The sequence below is a fragment of the Ambystoma mexicanum genome, chromosome 5q (assembly GCF_040938575.1).
Source record: "Ambystoma mexicanum isolate Mex_15411 chromosome 5q, UKY_AmexF1_1, whole genome shotgun sequence".
In the NCBI taxonomy this organism is placed as follows: Eukaryota; Metazoa; Chordata; class Amphibia; order Caudata; family Ambystomatidae; genus Ambystoma; species Ambystoma mexicanum.
Genome location: NC_090933.1, coordinates 1,336,245,025 through 1,336,271,674, shown reverse-complemented (window position 1 = coordinate 1,336,271,674; position 26,650 = coordinate 1,336,245,025). Strand labels below are relative to the sequence as shown.

Genomic DNA, 26,650 nt, shown 5'->3' with positions numbered 1-26,650 from the left:
TACACATTATGGAGTCAGAGGAATCAGGCATACACATTATGGAGTCAGAGGAATCAGGCATACACATTATGGAGTCAGAGGAATCAGGCATACACATTATGGAGTCAGAGGAATCAGGCATACACATTATGGAGTCAGAGGAATCAGGTGTACACATTTGCGGAAGTGGAAAGCGTAGCATATGCCACTTGAGCCAAGTCTCCCATGCCACGGCGCATCCTGGAAGCTCACTTCCAGTTACCAGCCACATCACCAATGTTAGGCAGAATCCTGTGCAGTTCCCTTGGGGAACACTGCAAAAAGATTAAGACTACAGGAGTAAGCAGTAAAGCCAATTTGTAGCAGTCTGCACCACCCAGATTTACCCGGTAGCTGTGGCTGAGCAGTCAGACTTCTATCAAGAAGAGTAGAGCAGTATGTAGAGTATACACAATAGGGCCAAAACACAGTAGAGCAAACAAACACTGACCAGAGCTTTGTACAAAAAGTATATATTTATTTATTTAAAACACACTTTATGGCATATACTAGCACTCTCAATCAAAAGCAAGTTAAAACACAGTCAGGTAAAGTATACACACCTCCCTTAATAGCCATCAGACAAGTCAGGGTTAAAACACTACTATTTGTTAGAACAGACGTGAGCGCTTAACCAAGATGGCACTCTGATAATGTAGTTAAAGGGAGAGAAAAAGGCAGAGCATAGAAATAAAACAGTTCAACACTTTTAAGAGTTCAGAGCAAGGGGAGAAAGGCAGGTTATACTGTAGAGCCAAAGTTCATAGGCCAGGGCCACTTTAAATGGAGAAAAGAGAAATGTAACCAGGATCACACGGTTTAACGTGCACTAAAAGTCCTTGCAGAGTGTTCAAAAGAGGTTGGGTTCATGCAAAAGATATAGTTAGAGGGCCTGGAGCCAACCCAGTTTAGAAGCCAAGGATTTAAGGGTCACCTTTAGCAATCTGTAGAAAGGGAGGCCAGGCAGGCTCCAGTGGGGGCAGTTGTTGCTGGCAGTGGTTGCAGTTCGTCGTTCCGACCAGGGGAAGAGAGGATCTCGTCGAGGAGGAAACTTGGAGTCGTTGCACTGCACAGGGATGAAACCAGCCGCAGAGTTCCCGATTAAAAGGTGCAGTGCTTTTATTCGCGGTCAAAAGTGGTGAGCTTGGCTATCCGGCCGCCGGGGTGCTTGGCACACCACTGGGCCAATCAGAGTAGAGTGTGACTTGGGTTGCTAAGGCAACGCAGTCCAGGGTGCCAATTCTCCCCTCTACTCTTCCTGTGGAACCCAGACAGAGTGGCACCATTTGGAGGGCTTCTGTGGAGAAGCCCGCCAAAAAGAGGAACAAAGGGCTCGACCTTGGTCAGAATTACAGAGACGGACACAAACGCCATTTTAGAATCGAGTTCTGGCAAAAAGACCCACCGGTGATTTAATATTAAATAAATAAACCGGCGGTATCTTTAACATTGCACCAAAAAGTGGTGCGTTTAAAATCAATGGGAAAATCTCAGAGAATATTCCGAAGGAATATTTCGCGTGGTATTCACTGCCACCAGCCAGAAACTCGACAAGGGGGGACGAGACAGTGCCCCCTTGAAAACAGGCCCAGGGACAATCGAATTACCCCTGCCCAGTACTTCCACAATATGATGGTTTGTACTGGTTCTGTTCTCAATTTTGGACTAGTAAAGCCAATGGTGACTTTACTTGCCCTGGGAGACAGTAGTCAGTCCCAGGGTATGGAGTCTATGTTTGGGGTCACTATGACACCCCTGTGGTACTGCACTGAGGGTGCTGTGTACTACACATACAGAAAAACAGATTATACCCTATGGAGTAAAAAGAAACCCCATAGCCCATAAGCACATAACAAGTCAAAGACATTCCTCAAATCATGCCTAAGAGTGGGAGGAAAAGAGTCTCACTCTTAGCAGGAGAAAAAAACAAACCCCAAAAATCCAGCAAAGCTGCTGGGGGACTCACTAGGTTTGGGAAATTAGCCTTATAAGAGAATTCTCCCTAACAACCAACGATTGGCGGGCGTGCACATGACCCCAAATGCCAGCCATTAGCTCTGGAAGAATATCTTTGACCAACAGGTTGTACAAGTTTATACATAGCTTCTTCATCCCAAGGCGAACAGCTCAAGCCTGTGAAATACTGCTCACTAGCTCCACCCTTCTTAGGGCTCATAAGTGCAGTCTAGTCTGATAGCCTTGTGCTTGGTGCATTGGGGCATGTGTAGCAAACACCAGGCACATTATGGTGGTTTTAGAAAAGTATGAAAAACCCCTTCCACCTGAAATGTGAAGGTAGAAAAGCCATTTGGGCCACGTCACATATGCCACAGCGCCGCCCTGGAAGCTCATCTCCTGTTAGAGCAGATGAGCACAGCATTGAGGTATGCAAATGAACCCACTTGCAAGCCTCTAGTTCTAGAAGGTATGCAAATGAACCCACTTGCAAGCCTCTACTTCTAGAAGGTATGCAAATGAACCCACTTGCAAGCCTCTACTTCTAGAAGGTATGCAAATGAACCCACTTGCCAGCCTCTACTTCTAGAAGGTATGCAAATGAAGCCACTTGCAGAAGGTATGCAAATGAACCCACTTGCAAGCCTCTACTTCTAGAAGGTATGCAAATGAACCCACTTGCAAGCCTCTACTTCTAGAAGGTATGCAAATGAACCCACTTGCAAGCCTCTACTTCTAGAAGGTATGCAAATGAACCCACTTGCAAGCCTCTACTTCTAGAAGGTATGCAAATGAACCCACTTGCAGAAGGTATGCAAATGAACCCACTTGCAAGCCTCTGCTTCTAGAAGGTATGCAAATGAACCCACTTGCAAGCCTCTACTTCTAGAAGGTATGCAAATGAAGCCACTTGCAAGCCTCTACTTCTAGAAGGTATGCAAATGAACCCACTTGCAGAAGGTATGCAAATGAACCCACTTGCAAGCCTCTGCTTCTAGAAGGTATGCAAATGAACCCACTTGCAAGCCTCTACTTCTAGAAGGTATGCAAATGAACCCACTTGCAAGCCTCTACTTCTAGAAGGTATGCAAATGAACCCACTTGCAAGCCTCTACTTCTAGAAGGTATGCAAATGAACCCACTTGCAAGCCTCTACTTCTAGAAGGTATGCAAATGAACCCACTTGCAGAAGGTATGCAAATGAACCCACTTGCAAGCCTCTGCTTCTAGAAGGTATGCAAATGAACCCACTTGCAAGCCTCTACTTCTAGAAGGTATGCAAATGAAGCCACTTGCAGAAGGTATGCAAATGAACCCACTTGCAAGCCTCTACTTCTAGAAGGTATGCAAATGAACCCACTTGCAAGCCTCTGCTTCTAGAAGGTATGCAAATGAACCCACTTGCAAGCCTCTGCTTCTAGAAGGTATGCAAATGAAGCCACTTGCAGAAGGTATGCAAATGAACCCACTTGCAAGCCTCTGCTTCTAGAAGGTATGCAAATGAACCCACTTGCAAGCCTCTATTTCTAGAATGTATGCAAATGAACCCACTTGCAAGCCTCTACTTCTAGAAGGTATGCAAATGAACCCACTTGCAAGCCTCTACTTCTAGAAGGTATGCAAATGAACCCACGTGCAAGCGTCAAGTTCTAGAAAAATGTCTTTCAAAAGTGTAAGCAAAAGAATAAAATAAAAATGACTGATGCCAGTTAAATTCTAGTCTTTATCCAATATTCACTGGACTCAAACCGGATGCATGGACAATCCCCAGTCACTTTTACTAGTTTCAGGTGAGTAAGCACTCCTTATAGTAATAGACAGGACAAAGTCAGAAGGCAATACGCACTCCTTATAGTAATATACAGGACAAAGTCAGAAGGCAATACATGTGTCACAGCTGTATCCCACATGTGCCGATTTGGAGGCACATAACCGGAGGAGTCGACAGAAGAGACCCCAAAGAAGAGCTCCAGACATGGCCCCAAGAACCAGAAGCAGAGCAGGGATCCGCCCCAATGGAAACCAATGACGAATGGGGTTAAAGGCCGCCTGTGAAAACCTCCAACAATGGATAACAATCAAGAACAACCCACCAGTGCCCATGGGTAGGCAGGCACTCACGGTCTTGGCTCCCAAAAAGGCAGTCCAAGACCCCCCAATAAGCTGCTAAATAGAAGACTTCTTTAACAGAATCTGAACAGCGAGAGTCTTCAACCCCGAACCCAGGACAACCCAGACGGTAAAGAAGGAGAACAACCTCTCTTCGCAGGAGTGGATCCTCAAGTCCGATGCAAAAGCAGCGGCAAAGAATACCCCAAAATGGCTAGAGAATGGCACACCAAACAAAGAGGGTGCCTATCCACAGAAAATGGTTCACAATCAAAACTATGGCTGAGGCGACCCAGGATGTTCCCCAAGAGCAGATGAGCTGGGGGTGTTCGGGCATCAACACATTTCCAGGTGACCAACAAGGCGAGGCAACAACAAAGGTAAAGCAGGTAGCGAGCGGGTAAATAACCGATGGCAGTCCCAGCACACAAGGAGAGCAAGCAGGATGGCAGAAAAAACCCAGGAAGGACGGCCAACAACCAAAAATCCCAACCAGCGATCCGCCAATGATATTAGATCCAGTCAGTATGGTCGGATCCATTCTTTAAAATGTACCAATGGCATGAATCTTGCAGCAGGTAAGCAACCTTCCTTCCAGGAAAATGTAGTCTGAACTAAGGGTAGGCACAGGGTCTCCCGCAATTATATGCACACACACGAGGGTTGGACTAAACCAGCTCACCAGTCGCACTAGGGGCTAAAAACAAAGGGTTACACGGTCAGCCACTCTGGTTGGCTTTAAATCCACCAGTCACCCCAGACCACCCCCAAAAGGATGTTATATGTCCTGCCCAGGGCCAGGAAAGCAGTTCAAACCGCTCTAGCCGTTGAATGACTGGACTCACAAATAGCTCACTTATGCACTCGTGAAACAAGATTTGAGACCCTTTGCCATGCCATTCTGAGGGATGGCCAACTCGCCCACCTATCGCTTAGCCAGTTTCCAGGCAATCTAGCTGCTCAACCAGTCCAGAAGACGCACATGTGGAAAGTTTCTGGATGCTTTAATAAAGTAGAATATATGTCACCTAGCGCTGAAGCTAGTTCCATTGTGAACAAGTGCCTCTATTCACTGACAGCACCTTGCTCTGGTGTCTATACTCTCGCATCACTAATAGAAGCTATCATTCTACAGCATGATACGATATATGATATGATAGGATATGGCATTTATAACACACCTATACAAAAGTGTATCAAGGCGCGACAAGGCAAGGGAGGGGAGGGGAAACAGGGGGAAGAGGGAGACAGCAATCCTACTAGGCCAGGTGAGGGGAAGGGGAAAAGTGCAGGGGAAGGGGAGGGGACAGTGCAGTACATAGGATAACAGGAGAATAAATAGAGACACTAAATAAAAGTGCAGGCAGCTGGTGGCAAGTGCAAGGGTAAGTGCAGACATCAGTGTCAGGTGCTAGTAGGGGCTGTAGGAATACAGAGACAGTCCCCGTGTTCAAGGGTTGCCAGGGGGCAGTGCAGGTGTGCAACTGGCAGGGGAGTGGTGGGGGGGACCTGGGCCAGAGATCAGAGGGTAGCCAGGTAAACCAGTGCAGTTTCAGATCAAGCCAGGAGATCAGCAGGGGCGAGGAGGAGAAAAAGCAGGAGCAAAGAGGAAGGCTTTGAGGTGCTTCCGGAACCGGAGATTGTTCTCCTCAAGTTTCAGAGGCAGGGAGGCTGTTCCAGAGAGAGGCCCCAGAAGATGAAAGGGATCTACCACCAACTCGCCGCTTGGAGAAGCGACTAACCCTGAGGGAGTTGGAGGCGGATGAGCGAAGAGCTCGAGAAGGAAGATATTTAGGAAGAGAGTTGAAGGTATTGAGGTCCCAGGCCCCAGAAGGCTTGGTGGACAATGCAGAGGGTTTTGAACGTAATCCTCGCCACCACTGGGAGCCAGTGCAGAGATTTCAGTCGTGGAGAGATACGATCCCTGGGCTTGAGGCCAAGGACAAGTCTCGCAGTCCTGTTTTGGATGAGTTGCAGAGGGCGGAGAGTAGAGGCAGGCAGATTTAGAAAGAGGCAATTGCAGTAGTCCAGCCTAGAGAGAACCAGAGCTCTGGAGACGGTGAGCTTCTGGAGGAAGGAGAGGAAGGGAAGAATACCACTGAGGAGGTGCAGCTGTTAGTGTGACTTCTTAGAGATGTGAGAAGAGAAGGAAAGTGTGGAGTCGAAGATGACCCCAAGGTTTTTAGCCTCACAGGTGGGAGCAGGAAGAGGGCCAAGAGAGGCCGGCCAGAGAGTGACAGGAAAGGAGGGAGCATGTGTGCCGATGAGGAGAATCTCAGTCTTACTGGCATTAAGGCAGAGATCATTGGCGGCACACCACTCCTGGATGGCGGACAGACAGTCGGAGATGAGAGAAGGAGACGAGATGGCTGAAAAGAGCCTGAAAATAAGCTGAGTGTCATCCCCAAAGCACTGAAAGTTGGGGCAGAGAGCGGCTAAGCGGTGGGCAAGAAGTTCCAGTTATTGGTTAAACAGCCACGGAGCGAGGTTAGACCCCTGGGGAACACCACAGGTAGAGATAGAGATAGAGGAGAGGAAGGACCCAAGTTGGACCTGGGAGGGTCGATCGGAGAGGAAAGAAGTCAGCCAAGCCAGGGCCTGATTAGTGATACCCAGGTTATCACAGAGACGGTTGAGCAGGATGGCATGGTTGACCGTGTCAAAGGCAGAGGAGAGCAGGAGAGCAGTTTCCGTGCTTCTGGCAGCTCTGAAGCCAGACTGATGGTCATGGAGACAGCCAACAGATTCAGAGTGGAGATTAAGCTGGGAGATGGCCGGCTTTTCTAGGAGTTTGCCTAGGAAATGAGTGATGGTGATTGGACGATAGTTAGCCGGGCAGCAAAGGTCGGCAGAGGGTTTCTTAAGAAGAGGGTGCACAAGGGAGTACATCAGGGGGAGGGGAAGACTCCAGTGGTGAAGGAGTGGTTACAGAAATCACCCAGGGCAGGAGCCAGGGTGTCAACATGGTCTTGATGGTTTTGGAGGAACAGGGGTGAACCCGTTTTGACGAGACTTTCATAGACCTGACTTGTCTAGAAACCTCATCTGAGGAGAACAGGGGAAAGGCAGAGAAGCAGGGAGGAGAGGTGGCCGAAGAAGGGCCAGAGGAAGAGAAGGGAGAAGATGAAGGAGGAGGAGAGGACGAGAGAGAGGACAGGATGTCCTGAGTTTTAGAGATGAAATGAGAGGCCAGGGCCGTGCAGAGGGCCTGGGAGTTGAAAGGAGAGGTAGAGACTGCAGCAGGATTGGCCAGCTCTGTGCAGATTTTAAAGAGTTTGGCCAAGTTGTTAGATGCCGCAGAGACTCTGGCTTGGATATGGGCTCTCTTCTTGATGCGGACAAAGAGACGGCATTGCCTTTGGAGCAGGCGGCAGGCCAGTCAGAGGATGTACCAGAAACACACCATTTCCTCTCAGCCACTCTGCAATTGCGTTTAAGGGTGGCGAGGTCTGAGTCATACCAATAGTTGCACTTGGCTTTGGGCTTCAGGTGGATCCTCATGACAGGGGCAAGAACATCGAGAGTATCAGAGTAGCAGAGTGTAGCATGGAGAGGGCTGTGTCAGGGTGTGACTCAGCCAAGGGGTGAGGGGAGGCGAGATAGTGGCGGCGAAAGCCTCAGCTGACACATACTTCAGGGATCGGATAACCGGGAAGGTAGGTGGCAGTGCTGGGGTTGGCTTGTCCCGAGAGGTAGAGAGGATGAGATGGGAGGAAAGGAGAAAGTGGTCACTTCAGGAGAGAGGCGTGGTCAGAGGGGACGAAAGGGGAAGGTCTGAAGAGATTAGAACATCCAGAGTGTGCCCTGCAGAGTGAGTCGGGCCAGAGAGGAGAATAGAGAATGAGAGAGAATCGCAAAGATCACGAAAGAGTCCAGTGGAAGGACAGGAAGCATCCAGGTGGATGTTGGAAGTCTCCAAGAAGGAGGAGTTGAGGGGTTGAGAGCAGGAGGGAAGAGGAGAGGTCAGCCCACTCAGAGAGGAAGGGGGGGATCTGACGAGTTGGCCGATAGATGGTAGCCACAGTAAGGGAACAGCCAGGAGGCAGAGAGAGAGAGAGAGAGAGCCTGCACACGAGGCATTCGAAAGAGGTGTAGACCTGCATAGGAATGACAGAGGCAGGAATCCACTCTGGGAAGATCAGGGCTACACCCCCTCCGGAATGGTTGGACCTGGGCGCGGAGAGGATCGTGTAGCCATCAGGGAGGAGAATGTCAAAGCTCGTAACAGAGCTGGCCGTGTACCATGTCTCGGTGAGACCAAGGACATCGAGGTGAAGTTCCTCCAGGAGGCGGCAGATGTCAGAAGAGTTTTTGACAGCTGAGCGAGAGTTTAGAGTGGCAATATAGAAAAGTTTGCCGTCCTTGAAAGACTTCCGGTGAGGGGTACAATCCAGAGGTACACCCTGCAGAGGTGTAGAAGCAGCCTGAGGGAGGGACAAAAGAGGAAGGAGGAGAGGGCCAGGCAGCCAAGGAGGAGACAGCAGGGGTAGGCAAGGAAGCCGTGGAGGTAAGAGAAGGGACAGCAGGAGAAGAAAGGAAATTGATGAGCCGCGGGAAGCCTCTATCAAAGCGGAGAAGGTTTGCTTGAGGGCCTTGGACCAAGACGGTACAGTTCAAGTAAACATTAATGATGACCTTAGAGGAGAGAAAGGAGGCCAGTGGGGCCTCCCACCGGGTGCCACCATTAATGGAAGAGGAAGAGAAGGGAGAGAGTGTCAAAGCGGCGTTTACGCCCGTACTGAAAGGAAACAGGAGGCTCCTGTTTCCTTTCAGTACGGGCGTAAACGCCGCTTTGAATACGAATTGAATCACCACACTTACGTGATTATATAGTGGAGCCGATAATTTGAACCCATTACTTCTGCTCATTGCACAACTATATAGCATCAGACATTTGCCCAAGCATCCTCAAGCCTTAGAAGAAGAGCTTTGCTGCTCAAAACACGTGTCGGCTCTCTTGTTCTGTATTAAAAAACACTCAACTGAGCCCTGTAACATAGTGTTTGTGTGCGCAGTTAATGGTAGCAAACCAAGTCTCATCACAGTTCCTTACGTAGACACCTGTGACAGGGTGCCCACAATTTGCTTCCATCTGCAGCCTCTTAACACACTCAATTCTCTGTCAGGGCGCCAAACCACAACTGTCCATCACTGCCAAAACCACCTTCTTCCCTTTGAGAATTACTTACCATCAACTGATGGATTACACCCCTTTGACCAGTCTTGCCCTTACATGTGCCACTGTAACCCTCTTGCCACAATCCTATCCATGCTTCACACACATAATTAATTCTCACCTCACTCACTATCACTCTGGTCAAATCTTACCTTGCTGGTTTTGTCCCAGTGTACTTTGGGAACAACAATGAACTGGAAGCACTTTAATTCCTGGGCACATCGCTCAGAGTTGCGGCCTTCATTCTCAAAGTCCAGTTCCTGAGCCAGTGTCCCCTTCAGGTCCTGGAAAGAGAGAAAATCTTTGTAAATGACTTGCTTTCCGACGCAGCATTTAGTGCCATACAAGGAAGCTACTGCAAGAGGTTAATTCAGTTTTTGATCAGACCACACAATGAAATTAAAAGGGGTAACAGATTAAAACCACGTCCCCTGGAGTGAAGCTGAAAATCCTAAACTGTACCTCGGGCAAGTGGACCTGAACATTTTGGGTTTTCTTTACCTGGTTTACCAAGCTTCTATCAGTAATGGGGTAGGAGGCCGAAGACTCACAAGATAGCAACATAACTCTGCAGTGCAAAAGAACAGTCTCAGGGATCAAAGAAACTATGCGTGTAAACCTATGTATAAATGATGATAAGCAACTATTATTTAATTCATTTGATAAATGTAGGGTGCAGGGGAGGAAAACATAGCCTGGCACGAGGGCTGAACATAAAGCAATACAGAGAGAGTGGCCACAATTTGAGACACTTCCGTCCCCTGCACACCAAACACGCTAGATAACCAGCCAATTTTTTAGAAAAAGACTACCAATTTTTCACTAGAAATTAAATCAACACAATTAAATACAAATAAATCTGGCGTAAACTTTTACATATGTGTGTATGAACATTTATCAACTTGATTGATCAAAATCAAGACTTCTCCCACCCAGTAGGGTACATCACATTTCCAATACAAAAACATCTGTGATTTGCTCTGTGCTTTTCGGGGTGAAATCCCCCTTCCTCAAGAGCAGTTAACTGTAAGATAACAGATAAATAAATTCTGTAAATAATCCATTTCATATTCATTCAACTAGAAGTTTATATGTAAAATAGAATCTTTCATGTCTACTGATCACCACATCTAATTCGTGCTTAATTCTGAAAAGAGGTGTGGTAGCGAGTTGGAAGACACCAACCATAGTCCCAACTCCATACATGCTGGAAAGTGTGGATACCAAAAAGGTAAATGTGACCCAAAAAAAAGGGATCACTATAGTATGTAAGACCTAGTGCACTGAATATGTCTCTATATATTAAAGATAAGTGAATTAAGCGTAGAGCAAATCACAGATGTTTTTATATTGCAATGGGATGTACCCCACTGAGTGGGAGAAGTCTTGATTTTGATCAATTAAGCTGATAAATGTTCATACAGACATATGTAAAAGTTTACACCAGATTTATTTGTATTTGATTGTGTTTAATTGCTAGAAAAAAAATGAAAATGCTTTTTTAAAAAATTGGCTGGTTATCTAGCATTTTTGGTGTGTAGGGGACAGGAGTGTCTCAAGTTGTGGACACTATTTCTGTATTACTGTAGAACAGTAACACGTAGGCCCCCTCAAGTGAAGGACAACTACAGAAGTCCAGTTTAATGAGCCGTCCACTCTACAGCAGCACCATTGTCGGTGAGGAACATGAGCCAAGAGCTCAAGGGGAGCACACAGGCTGCCGAGAAGGATCCGACTATGCCCGCCAGATCAGAGGAGGGGATACTCCTAAAGCAGGCTCCCTTTGGTTGGGAAGTAGCAGCTCCAGCAAATCCTCTGCTTCAGCAACAGAGCCATCAGCCAGATCCTCTGCCAGCCAGATCACCTGCTTCAGCAACAGAGCTACCAGCCAGATCCTCTGCACCAGCAACAGAGCTACCAGCCAGATCCTCTGCTCCAGCAACAGAGCTACCAGACAGATCCTCTGCTCCAGCAACAGAGCTACTAGCTAGATCCTCTGCCAACTAGATCCTCTTCTCCAGCAACAGAGCTACTAGCTAGATCCTCTGCCTGCCAGATCCCCTGCGCCAGCAAGAGAGCTACTAGCTAGATCCTCTGCCAGCCATATCCTCTGCTCCAGCGACAGAGCTACCAGCTAGATCCTCTGCTCCAGCAACAGAGCTACCAGCCAGATCCTCTGCTCTAGCAACAGAGCTACCAGCCAGATCCTCTGCTCAACAGAGCTACCAGCCAGATCCTCTGCTCAACAGAGCTACCAGCCAAATCTTCTGCTTCAGCAACAGAGCTACCAGCCAAATACTCTGCACCAGCAGCAGAGCTACCAGCCAGATCCTCTGCACCAGCAAAAGAGCTACTAGCCATATCCTCTGAACCAGCAACAGAGCTACTAGCCAGATCCCTGCACCAGCACCAAAGCTATCAGCCAGATCCTCTGCACCAGAGCTACCAGTCAAATCCTCTGAACCAGCAACAAAGCTACTAGCCAGATACCTGCACCAGCACCAAAGCTATCAGCCAGATCCTCTGCACCAGAGCTACCAGCCAAATCCTCTACTCCAGCAACACAGCTATCAGCCAGATCCTCTGCACCAGAGCTACCAGCCAAATCCTCTGCACCAGCAACACAGCTATCAGCCAGATCCTCTGCACCAGAGCTACCAGCCAAATCCTCTGCACCAGCAACAGAGCTACCAGCCAGATCATCTGCACCAGCAACAGAGCTACCTGCCAGGTCATCTGCACCAGCAACAGAGCTACCAGCCAGATCCTGTGCTCCAGCAACAGAGCTACCAGCCAGATCCTCTGCTCCATCAACAGAGCTACCAGCCAGATCCTCTGCTCCAGCAACAGAGCTACCAGCCAGATCCTCTGCTCTAGCAACAGAGCTACCAGCCAGATCCTCTGCTCAACAGAGCTATCAGCCAGATCCTCTGCTCTAGCAACAGAGCTACCAGCCAGATCTGCAGCACGAGCAACAGAGCTACCAGCTAGATCTTCTGCCAGCCAGATCCTCTGCTCCAGCAAAAGAGCTACCAGCCATATCCTCTGCCAGCCAGATCCTCTGCTCCAGCAACATCGTTACCACATATCCTCTGCTCCAGCAACAGATCTACCAGCCAGATCCTATGCACCAGCACCGGAGCTACCAACCAGATCCTCTGCCAGCCAGATCCTCTGATACAGCAACAGCACTACCACAGATCCTCTGCTCCAGCAACAGAGCTACCAGCCAGATCCTCTGCACTAGGACCAGAGCTACCAGCCAGATCCTCTTCTCCAGCAACAGCGCTACCACAGATCCTCAGCTCCAGCAACAGCGCTACTTGGTAGATCCTCGTCTACAGCAACAAAGCTACTAGCTAGATCCTCTGCCAACCAGATCCTCTTCTCCAGCAACAGAGCAATCAGCCAGATCATCTACTCCAGCAACAGAGCTACCAGCCCGATCCTCTGTACCAGCACCAGAGCCATCAGCCAGATCCTCTGTACCAGCACCAGAGCTACCAGCCAGATCCTCTGCTCCAGCAACAGAGCTACCAGCCAGATCCTCTGCAACAGAGCTACCAGCAAAATCCTATGCTCCAGCAACAGAGCTACTAGCCACATCCCTGCACCAGCACCAGAGCTGCCAGCCAGATCCTCTGCACCAGCACCAGAGCTGCCAGCCAGATCCTCTGCACCAGCACCAGAGCTACCAGCAAGATCCTCTGCTCCAGCAACAGAGCTACCAGCCAGATCCTCTGCTCCAGCAACAGAGCTACCAGCCAGATCCTCTGCTCCAGCAACAGAGCTACCAGCCAGATCCTCTGCTCCAGCAACAGAGCTACCAGCCAGATCCTCTGCTCCAGCAACAGAGCTATCAGCCAGATCCTCCGCTCCAGCAACAGAGCTACCAGCCAGATCCACTGCTTGCTCCAGCAACAGAGCTATCAGCCAGATTCTCTGCCAGCCAGATGCTCTGCTCCAGCAACAGAGCTACCAGCCATAGCCTCTGCTCCAGCAACAGATCTACCAGCCAGACCCTCTGCCAGCCAAATCCTCTGCTCCAGCAACAGAGCTACCAGCCAGATCCTCTACTCCAGCAACAGCGCTACCACAGATCCTCTGCTCCAGCAACAGAGCTACCAGTTAGATCTTCTGCCAGCCAGATCCTCTGCTCCAGCAAAAGAGCTACCAGCAAGATCTTCTGCTCCAGCAACATAGCTACCAGCCAGATCCTCTGCTCCAGAAACAGAGCTATCAGCCAGATTCTCTGCCAGCCAGATCCTCTGCTCCAGCAACAGAGCTACCAGCCAGATCCTCTGCTCCAGCAACAGAGCTACCAGCCAGACCCTCTGCCAGCCAAATCCTCTGCTCCAGCAACAGAGCTACCAGCCAGATACTCAGCACGAGCAACAGAGCTACCAGTTAGATCTTCTGCCAGCCGGATCCTCTGCTCCGGCAAAAGAGCTACCAGCCAGATCCTCTGCTCCAGCAACAGCCCGACCACATATCCTCTGCTCCAGCAACAGAGCTACTAGACAGATCCCTGCACCAGCAACAGAGCCACCAGCCAGATCCTCTGCACCAGCAACAGGGCTACCAGCCAGATCCAATGCTCCAGCAACAGAGCTACCGGCCAGATCCTCTGCTCCAGCAACAGAGCTACCAGCCAGATCCTCTGCTCCAGCAACAGAGCTACCAGCCCGATCCTCTGCTCCAGCAACAGAGCTACCAGCCCGATCCTCTGCTCCAGCAACAGAGCTACCAGCCCGATCCTCTGCCAGCCAGATGCTCTGCCAGCCAGATCCTCTGCTCCAGCAACAGAGCTACCAGACAGATCCTCTGCTCCAGCAACAGAGCTACTAGCTAGATCCTCTGCCAACTAGATCCTCTTCTCCAGCAACGGGGCTACTAGCCAGATCCCTGCACCAGCACCAAAGCTATCAGCCAAATACTCTACTCCAGCAACACAGCCATCAGCCAGATCCTCTGCACCAGAGCTACCAGCCAAATCCTCTGCAACAGCAACAGAGCTACCAGCCAGATCATCTGCACCAGCAACAGAGCTACCTGCCAGATCCTCTGCTCCAGCAAGAGAGCTACCAGCCAGATCCTCTGCACCAGCAACAGAGCTACTAGCCAGATCCCTGCACCAGCACCAAAGCTATCAGCCAAACCCTCTACTCCAGCAACACAGCCATCAGCCAGATCCTCTGCACCAGAGCTACCAGCCAAATCCTCTGCAACAGCAACAGAGCTACCAGCCAGATCATCTGCACCAGCAATAGAGCTACCTGCCAGATCATCTGCACCAGCAACAGAGCTACCAGCCAGATCCTCTGCACCAGCAACAGAGCTACCAGCCAGATCCTCTGCTCCAGCAACAGAGCTACCAGCAAGATCCTATGTTCCATCAACAGAGCTACCAGCCAGATCCTCTGCTCCAGCAACAGAGCTACCAGCCAGATCCTCTGCTCTAGCAACAGGGCTACCAGCCAGATCCTCTGCTCAACAGAGCTATCAGCCAGATCCCCTGCTAAAGCAACAGAGCTACCAGCCAGATCTGCAGCACGAGCAACAGAGCTACCAGCTAGATCTTCTGCCAGCCAAATCCTCTACTCCAGCAAAAGAGCTACCAGCCATATCCTCTGCCAGCCAGATCCTCTGCTCCAGCAACATCGCTACCACATATCCTCTGCTCCAGCAACAGATCTACCAGCCAGATCCTATGCACCAGCAACAGAGCTACCAGCCAGATCCTCAGCTCCAGCAACAGCGCCACTTGGTAGATCCTCGTCTACAGCAACAAAGCTACTAGCTAGATCCTCTGCCAGCCAGATCCTCTGCTCCATCAACAGAGCTACTAGCTAGATCCTCTGCCAACCAGATCCTCTTCTCCAGCAACAGAGCCATCAGCCAGATCATCTACTCCAGCAACAGAGCTACCAGCCAGATCCTCTGCACCAGCAACAGAGCTACCAGCCAGATCCTCTGTACCAGCACCAGAGGTACCAGCCAGATCCTCTGTACTAGCACCAGAGCTACCAGCCAGATCCTCTGTACTAGCACCAGAGCTACCAGCCAGATCCTCTGCTCCAGCAGCAGAGCTACCAGCCAGATCCTATGCTCCGGCAGCAGAGCTACCAGCCAGATCCCCTGCTCCAGCAACAGAGCTACCAGCCGGATCCTCTGCTCCAGCAACAGAGCTACCAGCCGGATCCTCTGCTCTAGCAACAGAGCTACCAGCCATAGCCTCTGCTCCAGCAACAGAGCTACCAGCCATAGCCTCTGCTCCAGCAACAGAGCTACCAGCCAGACCCTCTGCCAGCCAAATGCTCTGCTCCAGCAACAGAGCTACCAGCCAAACCCTCTGCTCCAGCAACAGAGCTACCAGCCAGATCCCTGCACCAGCAACAGAGCCACCAGCCAGATCCTCTGCACCAGCAACAGAGCTACCAGCCGGATCCTCTGCTCCAGCAACAGAGCTACCAGCCGGATCCTCTGCTCTAGCAACAGAGCTACCAGCCATAGCCTCTGCTCCAGCAACAGAGCTACCAGCCATAGCCTCTGCTCCAGCAACAGAGCTACCAGCCAGACCCTCTGCCAGCCAAATGCTCTGCTCCAGCAACAGAGCTACCAGCCAAACCCTCTGCTCCAGCAACAGAGCTACCAGCCAGATCCCTGCACCAGCAATAGAGCCACCAGCCAGATCCTCTGCACCAGCAACAGAGCTACCAGCCAGATCCACTGCTCCAGCAACAGGGCTACCAGCCAGATACTCAGCACGAGTAACAGAGCTACCAGCTAGATCTTCTGCCAGCCAGATCCTCTGCTCCAGCAACAGCGCCACCACAGATTCTCTGCTCCAGCAACAGATCTACCAGCCAGATCCTGATAAAGCAACAACGCTACCCCAGATCCTCTGCTCCAGCAACAGAGCTATCAGCCAGATCCTCCGCTCCAGCAACAGAGCTACCAGCCAGATCCACTGCTTGCTCCAGCAACAGAGCTATCAGCCAGATTCTCTGCCAGCCAGATGCTCTGCTCCAGCAACAGAGCTACCAGCCATAGCCTCTGCTCCAGCAACAGATCTACCAGCCAGACCCTCTGCCAGCCAAATCCTCTGCTCCAGCAACAGAGCTACCAGCCAGATCCTCTACTCCAGCAACAGCGCTACCACAGATCCTCTGCTCCAGCAACAGAGCTACCAGTTAGATCTTCTGCCAGCCAGATCCTCTGCTCCAGCAAAAGAGCTACCAGCAAGATCTTCTGCTCCAGCAACATAGCTACCAGCCAGATCCTCTGCTCCAGAAACAGAGCTATCAGCCAGATTCTCTGCCAGCCAGATCCTCTGCTCCAGCAACAGAGCTACCAGCCAGATCCTCTGCTCCAGCAACAGAGCTACCAGCCAGACCCTCTGCCAGCCAAATCCTCTGCTCCAGCAACAGAGCTACCAGCCAGATACTCAGCACGAGCAACAGAGCTACCAGTTAGATCTTCTGCCAGCCGGATCCTCTGCTCCGGCAAAAGAGCTACCAGCCAGATCCTCTGCTCCAGCAACAGCCCGACCACATATCCTCTGCTCCAGCAACAGAGCTACTAGACAGATCCCTGCACCAGCAACAGAGCCACCAGCCAGATCCTCTGCACCAGCAACAGGGCTACCAGCCAGATCCAATGCTCCAGCAACAGAGCTACCGGCCAGATCCTCTGCTCCAGCAACAGAGCTACCAGCCAGATCCTCTGCTCCAGCAACAGAGCTACCAGCCCGATCCTCTGCTCCAGCAACAGAGCTACCAGCCCGATCCTCTGCTCCAGCAACAGAGCTACCAGCCCGATCCTCTGCCAGCCAGATGCTCTGCCAGCCAGATCCTCTGCTCCAGCAACAGAGCTACCAGACAGTTCCTCTGCTCCAGCAACAGAGCTACTAGCTAGATCCTCTGCCAACTAGATCCTCTTCTCCAGCAACGGGGCTACTAGCCAGATCCCTGCACCAGCACCAAAGCTATCAGCCAAATCCTCTACTCCAGCAACACAGCCATCAGCCAGATCCTCTGCACCAGAGCTACCAGCCAAATCCTCTGCAACAGCAACAGAGCTACCAGCCAGATCATCTGCACCAGCAACAGAGCTACCTGCCAGATCCTCTGCTCCAGCAAGAGAGCTACCAGCCAGATCCTCTGCACCAGCAACAGAGCTACTAGCCAGATCCCTGCACCAGCACCAAAGCTATCAGCCAAATCCTCTACTCCAGCAACACAGCCATCAGCCAGATCCTCTGCACCAGAGCTACCAGCCAAATCCTCTGCAACAGCAACAGAGCTACCAGCCAGATCATCTGCACCAGCAACAGAGCTACCTGCCAGATCATCTGCACCAGCAACAGAGCTACCAGCCAGATCCTCTGCACCAGCAACAGAGCTACCAGCCAGATCCTCTGCTCCAGCAACAGAGCTACCAGCAAGATCCTATGTTCCATCAACAGAGCTACCAGCCAGATCCTCTGCTCCAGCAACAGAGCTACCAGCCAGATCCTCTGCTCTAGCAACAGGGCTACCAGCCAGATCCTCTGCTCAACAGAGCTATCAGCCAGATCCCCTGCTAAAGCAACAGAGCTACCAGCCAGATCTGCAGCACGAGCAACAGAGCTACCAGCTAGATCTTCTGCCAGCCAAATCCTCTACTCCAGCAAAAGAGCTACCAGCCATATCCTCTGCCAGCCAGATCCTCTGCTCCAGCAACATCGCTACCACATATCCTCTGCTCCAGCAACAGATCTACCAGCCAGATCCTATGCACCAGCAACAGAGCTACCAGCCAGACCCTCAGCTCCAGCAACAGCGCCACTTGGTAGATCCTCGTCTACAGCAACAAAGCTACTAGCTAGATCCTCTGCCAGCCAGATCCTCTGCTCCATCAACAGAGCTACTAGCTAGATCCTCTGCCAACCAGATCCTCTTCTCCAGCAACAGAGCCATCAGCCAGATCATCTACTCCAGCAACAGAGCTACCAGCCAGATCCTCTGCACCAGCAACAGAGCTACCAGCCAGATCCTCTGTACCAGCACCAGAGGTACCAGCCAGATCCTCTGTACTAGCACCAGAGCTACCAGCCAGATCCTCTGTACTAGCACCAGAGCTACCAGCCAGATCCTCTGCTCCAGCAGCAGAGCTACCAGCCAGATCCTATGCTCCGGCAGCAGAGCTACCAGCCAGATCCCCTGCAACAGAGCTACCAGCAAAATCCTATGCTCCAGCAACAGAGCTACCAGCCAAATCCTCTGCACCAGCACCAGAGCTGCCAGCCAGACCTCTGCACCAGCACCAGAGCTGCCAGCCATATCCTCTGCTCCAGCACCAGAGCAACTAACCAGATCCTCTGCTCCAGCAACAGAGCTACCAGCCAGATCCTCTGCTCCAGCAACAGAGCTACCAGCCGGATCCTCTGCTCCAGCAACAGAGCTACCAGCCGGATCCTCTGCTCTAGCAACAGAGCTACCAGCCATAGCCTCTGCTCCAGCAACAGAGCTACCAGCCATAGCCTCTGCTCCAGCAACAGAGCTACCAGCCATACCCTCTGCCAGCCAAATGCTCTGCTCCAGCAACAGAGCTACCAGCCAAACCCTCTGCTCCAGCAACAGAGCTACCAGCCAGATCCCTGCACCAGCAACAGAGCCACCAGCCAGATCCTCTGCACCAGCAACAGAGCTACCAGCCAGATCCACTGCTCCAGCAACAGGGCTACCAGCCAGATACTCAGCACGAGTAACAGAGCTACCAGCTAGATCTTCTGCCAGCCAGATCCTCTGCTCCAGCAACAGCGCCACCACAGATTCTCTGCTCCAGCAACAGATCTACCAGCCAGATCCTGATAAAGCAACAACGCTACCAAAGATCCTCTGCTCCAGCACCAGAGCTACCAGAAAAATCCTATGCTCCATCAACAGAGATACTAGCCAGATCCTCTGCACCAGCAACAGAGCTACCAGCCAGATCCACTGCTCCAGCAACAGGGCTACCAGCCAGATACTCAGCACGAGTAACAGAGCTACCAGCTAGATCTTCTGCCAGCCAGATCCTCTGCTCCAGCAAAAGAGCTACCAGCCATATCCTCTGCTCCAGCACCAGAGCTACCAGCCAGATCCTCTGCTCCAGCACCAGAGCTACCAGCCAGATCCTCTGCCAGCCAAATCCTCTGCTCCAGCAACAGAGCTACCAGCCAGATCCTCTGCTCCAGCAACCGAGCTACCAGCCAGATCCTCTGCTCCAGCAACAGAGCTACCAGAAAAATCCTATGCTCCATCAACAGAGATACTAGCTAGATCCCTGCTCCAGCAACAGAGCTACCAGCCAGATCCTCTGCTCCAGCACCAGAGCTACCAGCCAGATCCTCTGCCAGCCAAATCCTCTGCTCCAGCAACAGAGCTACTAGCCGGATCCTCTGCTCCAGCAACCAAGCTACCAGCCAGATCCTCTGCTCCAGCAACAGAGCTATCAGCCAGATCCTCTGCCAGCCAGATCCTCTGCTCCAGCAACAGAGCTACTAGCCATATCCTCTGCTCCAGCAACAGAGCTACCAGCCATATCCTCTGCTCCAGCAACAGAGCTACCAGCCAGATCCTCTGCACCAGCAACAGAGCTACCAGCCAGATCCACTGCTTGCTCCAGCAACAGAGCTATCAGCCAGATTCTCTGCCAGCCAGATGCTCTGCTCCAGCAACAGAGCTACCAGCCATAGCCTCTGCTCCAGCAACAGATCTACCAGCCAGACCCTCTGCCAGTCAAATCCTCTGCTCCAGCAACAGAGCTACCAGCCAGATCTTCTACTCCAGCAACAGCGCTACCACAGATCCTCTGCTCCAGCAACAGAGCTACCAGTTAGATCTTCTGCCAGCCAGATCCTCTGCTCCAGCAAAAGAGCTACCAGCAAGATCTTCTGCTCCAGCAACATAGCTACCAGCCAGATCCTCTGCTCCAGAAACAGAGCTATCAGCCAGATTCTCTGCCAGCCAGATCCTCTGCTCCAGCAACAGAGCTACCAGCCAGATCCTCTGCTCCAGCAACAGAGCTACCAGCCAGACCCTCTGCCAGCCAAATCCTCTGCTCCAGCAACAGAGCTACCAGCCAGATACTCAGCACGAGCAACAGAGCTACCAGTTAGATCTTCTGCCAGCCGGATCCTCTGCTCCGGCAAAAGAGCTACCAGCCAGATCCTCTGCTCCAGCAACAGCGCGACCACATATCCTCTGCTCCAGCAACAGAGCTACTAGACAGATCCCTGCACCAGCAACAGAGCCACCAGCCAGATCCTCTGCACCAGCAACAGGGCTACCAGCCAGATCCAATGCTCCAGCAACAGAGCTACCAGCCAGATCCTCTGCTCCAGCAACAGAGCTACCAGCCAGATCCTCTGCTCCAGCAACAGAGCTACCAGCCAAATCCTCTGCTCCAGCAACAGAGCTACCAGCCAGATACTCAGCACGAGTAACAGAGCTACCAGCTAGATCTTCTGCCAGCCAAATCCTCTGCTCCAGCAACAGCGCTACCACAGATTCTCTGCTCCAGCAACAGATCTACCAGCCAGATCCTGATAAAGATACAACGCTACCCCAGATCCTCTGCACCAGCACCAGAGCTACCACCCAGATCCTCTGCCAGCCAAATCCTCTGCTCCAGCAACATAGCTACCAGCCGGAGCATCTGCTCCAGCAACAGCGCTACCACAGATCCCTGCACCAGCACCAGAGCTATCAGCCAGATCCTCTGCACCAGCACCAAAGCTATCAGCCAGATCCTCTGCACCAGCACCAGAGCTATCAGCCAGATCCTCTGCTCCAGCACCAGAGCTACCAGCCAGATCCTCTGCTCCAGCACCAGAGCTACGAGCCAGATCCTCTGCTCCTGCACCAGAGCTACCAGCCAGATCCTCTGCTCCAGCACCAGAGCTACCAGCCAAATCCTCTGCTCCAGCAACAGAGCTACCAGCCAGATCCTCTGTTCCAGCAACAGAGCTGCCAGCCAGATCACCTGCTTCAGCACCAGAACTGCCAGCCAGATCCTCTGCACCAGCACCAGAGCTACCAGCCAGATCCTCTGCTCCAGCACCAGAGCTACCAGCCAGATCCTCTGCTCCAGCAACAGAGCTACCAGCCAGATCCTCTGCTCCAGCAACAGAGCTACCAGCCAGATCCTCTGCTCCAGCAACAGAGCTACCAGCAAGATCCACTGCTCCAGCAACAGAGCTACCAGCAAGATCCACTGCTCCAGCAACAGAGCTACCAGCCAGATCCACTGCTTGCTCCAGCAACAGAGCTAACAGCCAGATCCTAAACCAGCAACAGAGCTAACAGCCAGATCATAAACCAGCAACAGAGCTAACAGCCAGATCATCTGCGCCAGCAAGGAACACTTTACTTACCTGTAACTGTTGTTCTCCAGCATGGGTCTGGCATGGACTCACATGCTCATTAATATTCCCCGTCAGGCTAGGAATCCTCGGTAAAGAAAAAATCAGTTTCTGAACTGTCTTTCTACTAGTAACCAATCACTGGTCTCCGGGTCATACTGCCCCCAGCCAATGACTGCCCTCTACCTAAGCCCCTCCTCTGGCAGCCATCTTCAGATCTGGTAGCACGTAAAGTAACAGTAAGAGCAAGAGAAGAGCCGCAGAGGGGTAGGAGGGAGGGTTTGCATGTGAATACATGCCAGACCCATGCTGGAGAACAACAGTTACAGGTAATTAACTTGTTCCTTCTCCAGCCTGGAGTCTGGAATGGATTCACATGCTCATGAATATAAGAATACATAGCAGTACACACATGCACAACCACGGGAGTAGGCAGGGCTTAACATTAAGCATTTCAACAACTCAACATTAAGCATCTCTTACTTCCTCACCAGGCTCACCTTCAAGCTAACAGGTTACGCAGCACTGCCTGGCCGACCCTGGACTCCTCCCTGGAATCCTGGCCGACGCAGTAGAATCTCGTGAAGGTGTGCATCTACCTCCACTTAGCAGCCCTGCAGATGTCCAGCAGGGGTACACCACACAAGAATGGCGTGGTAGCAGTGATCGCTGTGGTCAAATGGGCTCCCGGATGGCCGGGCAAGGGTCAGTTTGCCAACCGGTGACAGTGCATAATGCAACCGGAGAGCCATCTGAAAATGGAAGCCTTCGAGAGGGCCTTCCCTTGTTTCACAAGTCCAAAGTTCACAAAAGCTGTGAAGTTTTCCGAATACTCTTCGTGAGGTCCACGTAGAACTTCAGCGCTCTTGCCACATCCAGTGAGTGCAAAGTGCTCTCTGCCGGCGACTGGAAGAAAACAGGTAACACCAAGTGCTTGTTGAGATGGAAGTCAGATGGCACCTTGGGCATGAAGGAGGGGTACGTCCTCAGCACCACCCTCGTCTCATGGAATGTCAGGTATGTAGGTTTACAGGAGAGGGCCTGGATCCCTACCACTATTCGTGCAGAGGTGATGGCCACAAGAAACGCTGTCTTCCATGACAGGAACTTCAAAGGTGCCGAATGCAGAGGCTCGAATGGCAGCCCCATGAGTCTGGTCAGCACCACGTTGAGCTCCCACGCCGAGGCCAGAGCCTTCACCGGCGGGAACGATCGGCACAGTCCTTTCATGAACTCCTTCACCAGGCGATGAGACCATAGGGATGACCGCCCAGAGTTCTGGTGTAGCGGGAGATAGCCGCCAGATGGATCTTGATGGAGGCATGTGCCAGCCCCACCTTGGCCAGCACTTGAGGGGCCGTAATCCGCAGAGGGTTAATCTTCTGTGCACGGCACCAGACAGAGAACCTCTTCCATTTGTGTCCATAGCACTTCAGAGTCGAGGACGCCCTGGCCTTTGCAAGCACTTCCTTGCAGTCTGCCGGGATTTTGTATCTTCCGAACTCTAGTGCTGCAGGAGCCAGGCCTGCAGGTTCAGCGACCCCAGGTTGTGGTGGAGGATGGCGCCTCCTTCCCTGGTAAGAAGATCCGCGTCCGTCGGCAGTTTGACTGGGGGGGGGGTGCCGACATGTCCAGAAGGTCCTGGAACCAAATCTGCCTCAGCCACGCAGGTGCGACGAGGATCCTCTTGCACCGGGACCGTCTGAGTTGGTTGATGAGTCGCAGCAGCAACGGCAACAGTGGGAACGCATACGGGAACAGGCCGTCCCAGGGGAATGAGAAGTCATCACCCATGCTCCCCGGCTGGGGAAACCTGCTGGCGAACCTCTGGCACTTGGCGTTCGTCGCCATCGCGAATAGGTCAACCTGGGGATTGTCCCATCGTCGGAATAGGAGATCCACTTGATCCTGCCGCAGCTCCCACTCGCGGCACGAGCACAGCTCCCTGCTGAGTGAGTCGGCGATGGTTTTCTTGATTCCTGCCAGATGGAAGGGTACCAGAAACATCCCTAGGGCGACAGCCCAGTGCCACAGATCCTGCGCTTCCTTGGATAGGGCTGGGGATCTGGTGCCCCGCTACTTCCGGATGTAGAACATCGTGGTGGTGTTGTCGGTGAACACCCTTACCACTTTGCCCTTGAGGGACGGAAGGAACGACCTGAGGGCCCAGAACATGGCTCAGAGCTCCAGGACATTGATGTGTAGTGACCTCTCCTCCGGGAGCCAAAGGCCTCTTGCGTGGAGATCTCCGGTGTGCACTCCCCATCCCTCCAGGGAGGGGTCCGTCATCAAGGTTTCCTGATGTGCCAGGTTCTGGAAGTCCATGCCCGCCGCCAGATGCGCGCGGGTGCCACACCACCGGATCGCTTGGCGGAAATGCTCGTTGAGTGAGATCCTGTCTTCGAAGCTGCTCTTCGCTTGAATCCGACGGGCGTCGAGGAATTCCTGCAGTGGCCGCATCCGCAGTCTGCATAGGCGCATGAGGTAGATGCACGAGGACATCATGCCGAGTAGGGACTTGATGGACCTTACCCTGGCCACGTCCATGGTCAACAGTCGTTGTACCTTGCCCAGGATGGCATTCGTCCTTCCCTCCGATGGCGAGGCCATTAGCGCGACTGTCGAGCCTGGCTCCCAGGAACAGGGCGACTTGCGACGGTACCAAGTGGGATTTTGCGAAGTTGATCGAGAATCCCAGATCAGTGAGCAGTTGGATGGTCTTCGCTGTGTGATCGACGGTGAGTTCTCTTGACTTTGCTCGGATGAGCCAATCGTCCAAGTAGGGTTAGACGTGGATCCCCTGCAGGCGCAGCCGTGCCGCCACTGGTGCTAGGCACTTGATGAATACTCTGGGCGACGACTTCAATCCGAAGGGAAGGGGCTTGAACTGATAGTGTCGCCCTTGGACCACAAATCGCAGGAATTTTCAATGTCTTTTTAGAATGGGGATGTTGAAGTAGGCATCCTCCAAGTCCAGCGACGATAGGAAGTCGCCTTCCTCCAGCTGTCCCAGCACATGCTGGAGGGTGACCATCCGGAACTTCTGGGACTTCATGTACTTGTTTAGATGACGAAGGTCAAGGATGGGTCGCCAACCGCCGGTCTTCTTCCAGACGAGGAAGCATCGCGGGTACACTCCGGCGCTCCGGAGCCTCTTTGGGACGAGCTCAATGGCTCCCTTTCTTAGCATCGCCTGTACCTCCAGCAGCAGTTGAGGGATGTGGTTTTCCTCCGTGGACATGGGTGGAATACGGGGACACCTCTTTTGAAATTCCAGAGTGTGCCCGCGGGCCAGGGCATCCAGCACCCAACGGTCGGTGGAGATGGAGTCCCACACGCTGATGAATTTCACCAGCCGGCCTCCCACCGGGAAGCTCAGGTTGGGGCCCCAACGCCAAGGCCGGTTTAATCCTGTTTCGTCGTGGCCTTACCGCCTTGGCCTCCCTTGCAACGACGATGGGATCCTCCCATCTTGCCGCATCCTCTGTAGGCCTCCTGCGATGAGGAGCGGGCCGCTTGACGGTACAAGGAACCGCCGCCGAATCCTTTGGAGGCACCTTGCTTGCCTCCGGAGTTCCAAAAGGACAGCCGTCGTTGTTGAAGAACACCCAAGGCCGAGCCGTCTCGGTGTCTGCCTTGATGGCCTGTAGTGATTCGTCCACTGTCTTGCCGAACAGGTTGTTCCAGTCGAAGGGCATGTCCAGAACCCTAGTCTGCACGTCCTGGCGGAAGTCGGTGGCCTTCAGCCAACCACGCCGGCAAAGGCAAACGCTGTTGCCCATCTGACGAAAGCCGGTGTTGGCGATGTCCGCGGCCACCGTAATGGCGTGGTCCAATGCCACTTCGCCTTCCTGTAGGATTTCCAGGGCCTCAGTCGTCTGGGAGGAAACCCAGCAAGGGAGCGATCTTGAACCACAGCTCCCTGCCGTAGCGTGTCACGATCGCGAGGGCGTTGGCCGCCTTAATCGTCGTCGCCGCAGACGAGATGACCCATCATCCCATGGCATCCAGCTTCTTCCCCTCGCCGTCCGGCAGGGATGTTGAAGTTGAAGCCGTCACTCCCGCTGCTTTCTTCTTGGCTGCCGCGGAGACCACTGAATCCAAGGTCAGCTGTGCCCTGAGGCACATAGGGGCGGAGTCCGGGACCTGGTACTTCTTCTCGTACCGGTCTCTCTTAGCAGGAACCGTGGACGGGTTCTTCAGGAGGGCCAGCCCCTCATCCCAGCTGTCGTCCAGTAATGGGACTGAGAGGACAGTCTTCCTATTGGCCTCCCGCCGTTGGTAGAGGAAACCTTCCTTCTGTTCTTCGGGGCAGAGCTGGAAGAGCTCAGATGCCCTGGCGATCATGACGTGGAAGGAGCCAATCTCGTTGGGCAGGGGCCCAAGGAGGTGGTGAAGGGAGGTCCATTCCGTCATCCCCACCGTCGTCCGTCCCTGCCGTCTCCGTTCCCATCTCATCCCTCAGGGGAGGGGATGGGGGTGAAGGCTGGAAGGGGGGAGGAGGATGGACTCGTCTCCGCTTGTTGGGCGGGCTCCCCAACGGACCAGGTCCCGCTGGGTCGCCGGTGGAGGGTAGGTTCTGTATAGCCATCAAGATAGCTCCTGAACTGTCCTGTGGTACGGGCACCGGCTGCAACGGGACCGACGGTTGGGGCGTGGGATCCTCCGCAGCCCTATATTCCTCATCGGCTCCACCGTTGCTCTCCTCATCAGGATCCTTCCCGTGGGCCCTGTATTTTTCGAACTTCCTGTCCAGGATCTTTTGGACGCTCGCCAACTCATCCTCAGAGGTGGTATCCGTGTCCGTTATGCCTACCGTGTCCCCCCTCTTTCTCCTGCTGAGGTTTCATGGGGGTCTTCTCGGTAGGCAGAAAAGAAGATTCCCTCCGGGGTGGCAGGGAAACTCTAGCCCCTGAAGTCGTCTCCACCGGGGAAGCCTCCGTAGGTTTCGCCAGGGCCGCCACAACTCCTTCAATCGAGGCCTTAGCCGGGTGAATCAGGGC

General features: G+C 52.7%; 1 protein-coding gene across 2 annotated transcripts in view; it reads right to left on the bottom strand.

Annotated features, from left to right (window-relative positions):
• The window catches only part of ADCK5 (aarF domain containing kinase 5), a 925,852-nt gene that overhangs the window by 457,628 nt on the left and 441,574 nt on the right, over nt 1–26,650 (bottom strand). For both annotated transcript variants that reach the window (XM_069621949.1, XM_069621948.1), the window contains exon 9: nt 9,412–9,543. In XM_069621949.1, the coding sequence (XP_069478050.1) occupies nt 9,412–9,543 (132 nt within the window). The remainder of the gene's footprint in view (nt 1–9,411; nt 9,544–26,650) is intronic.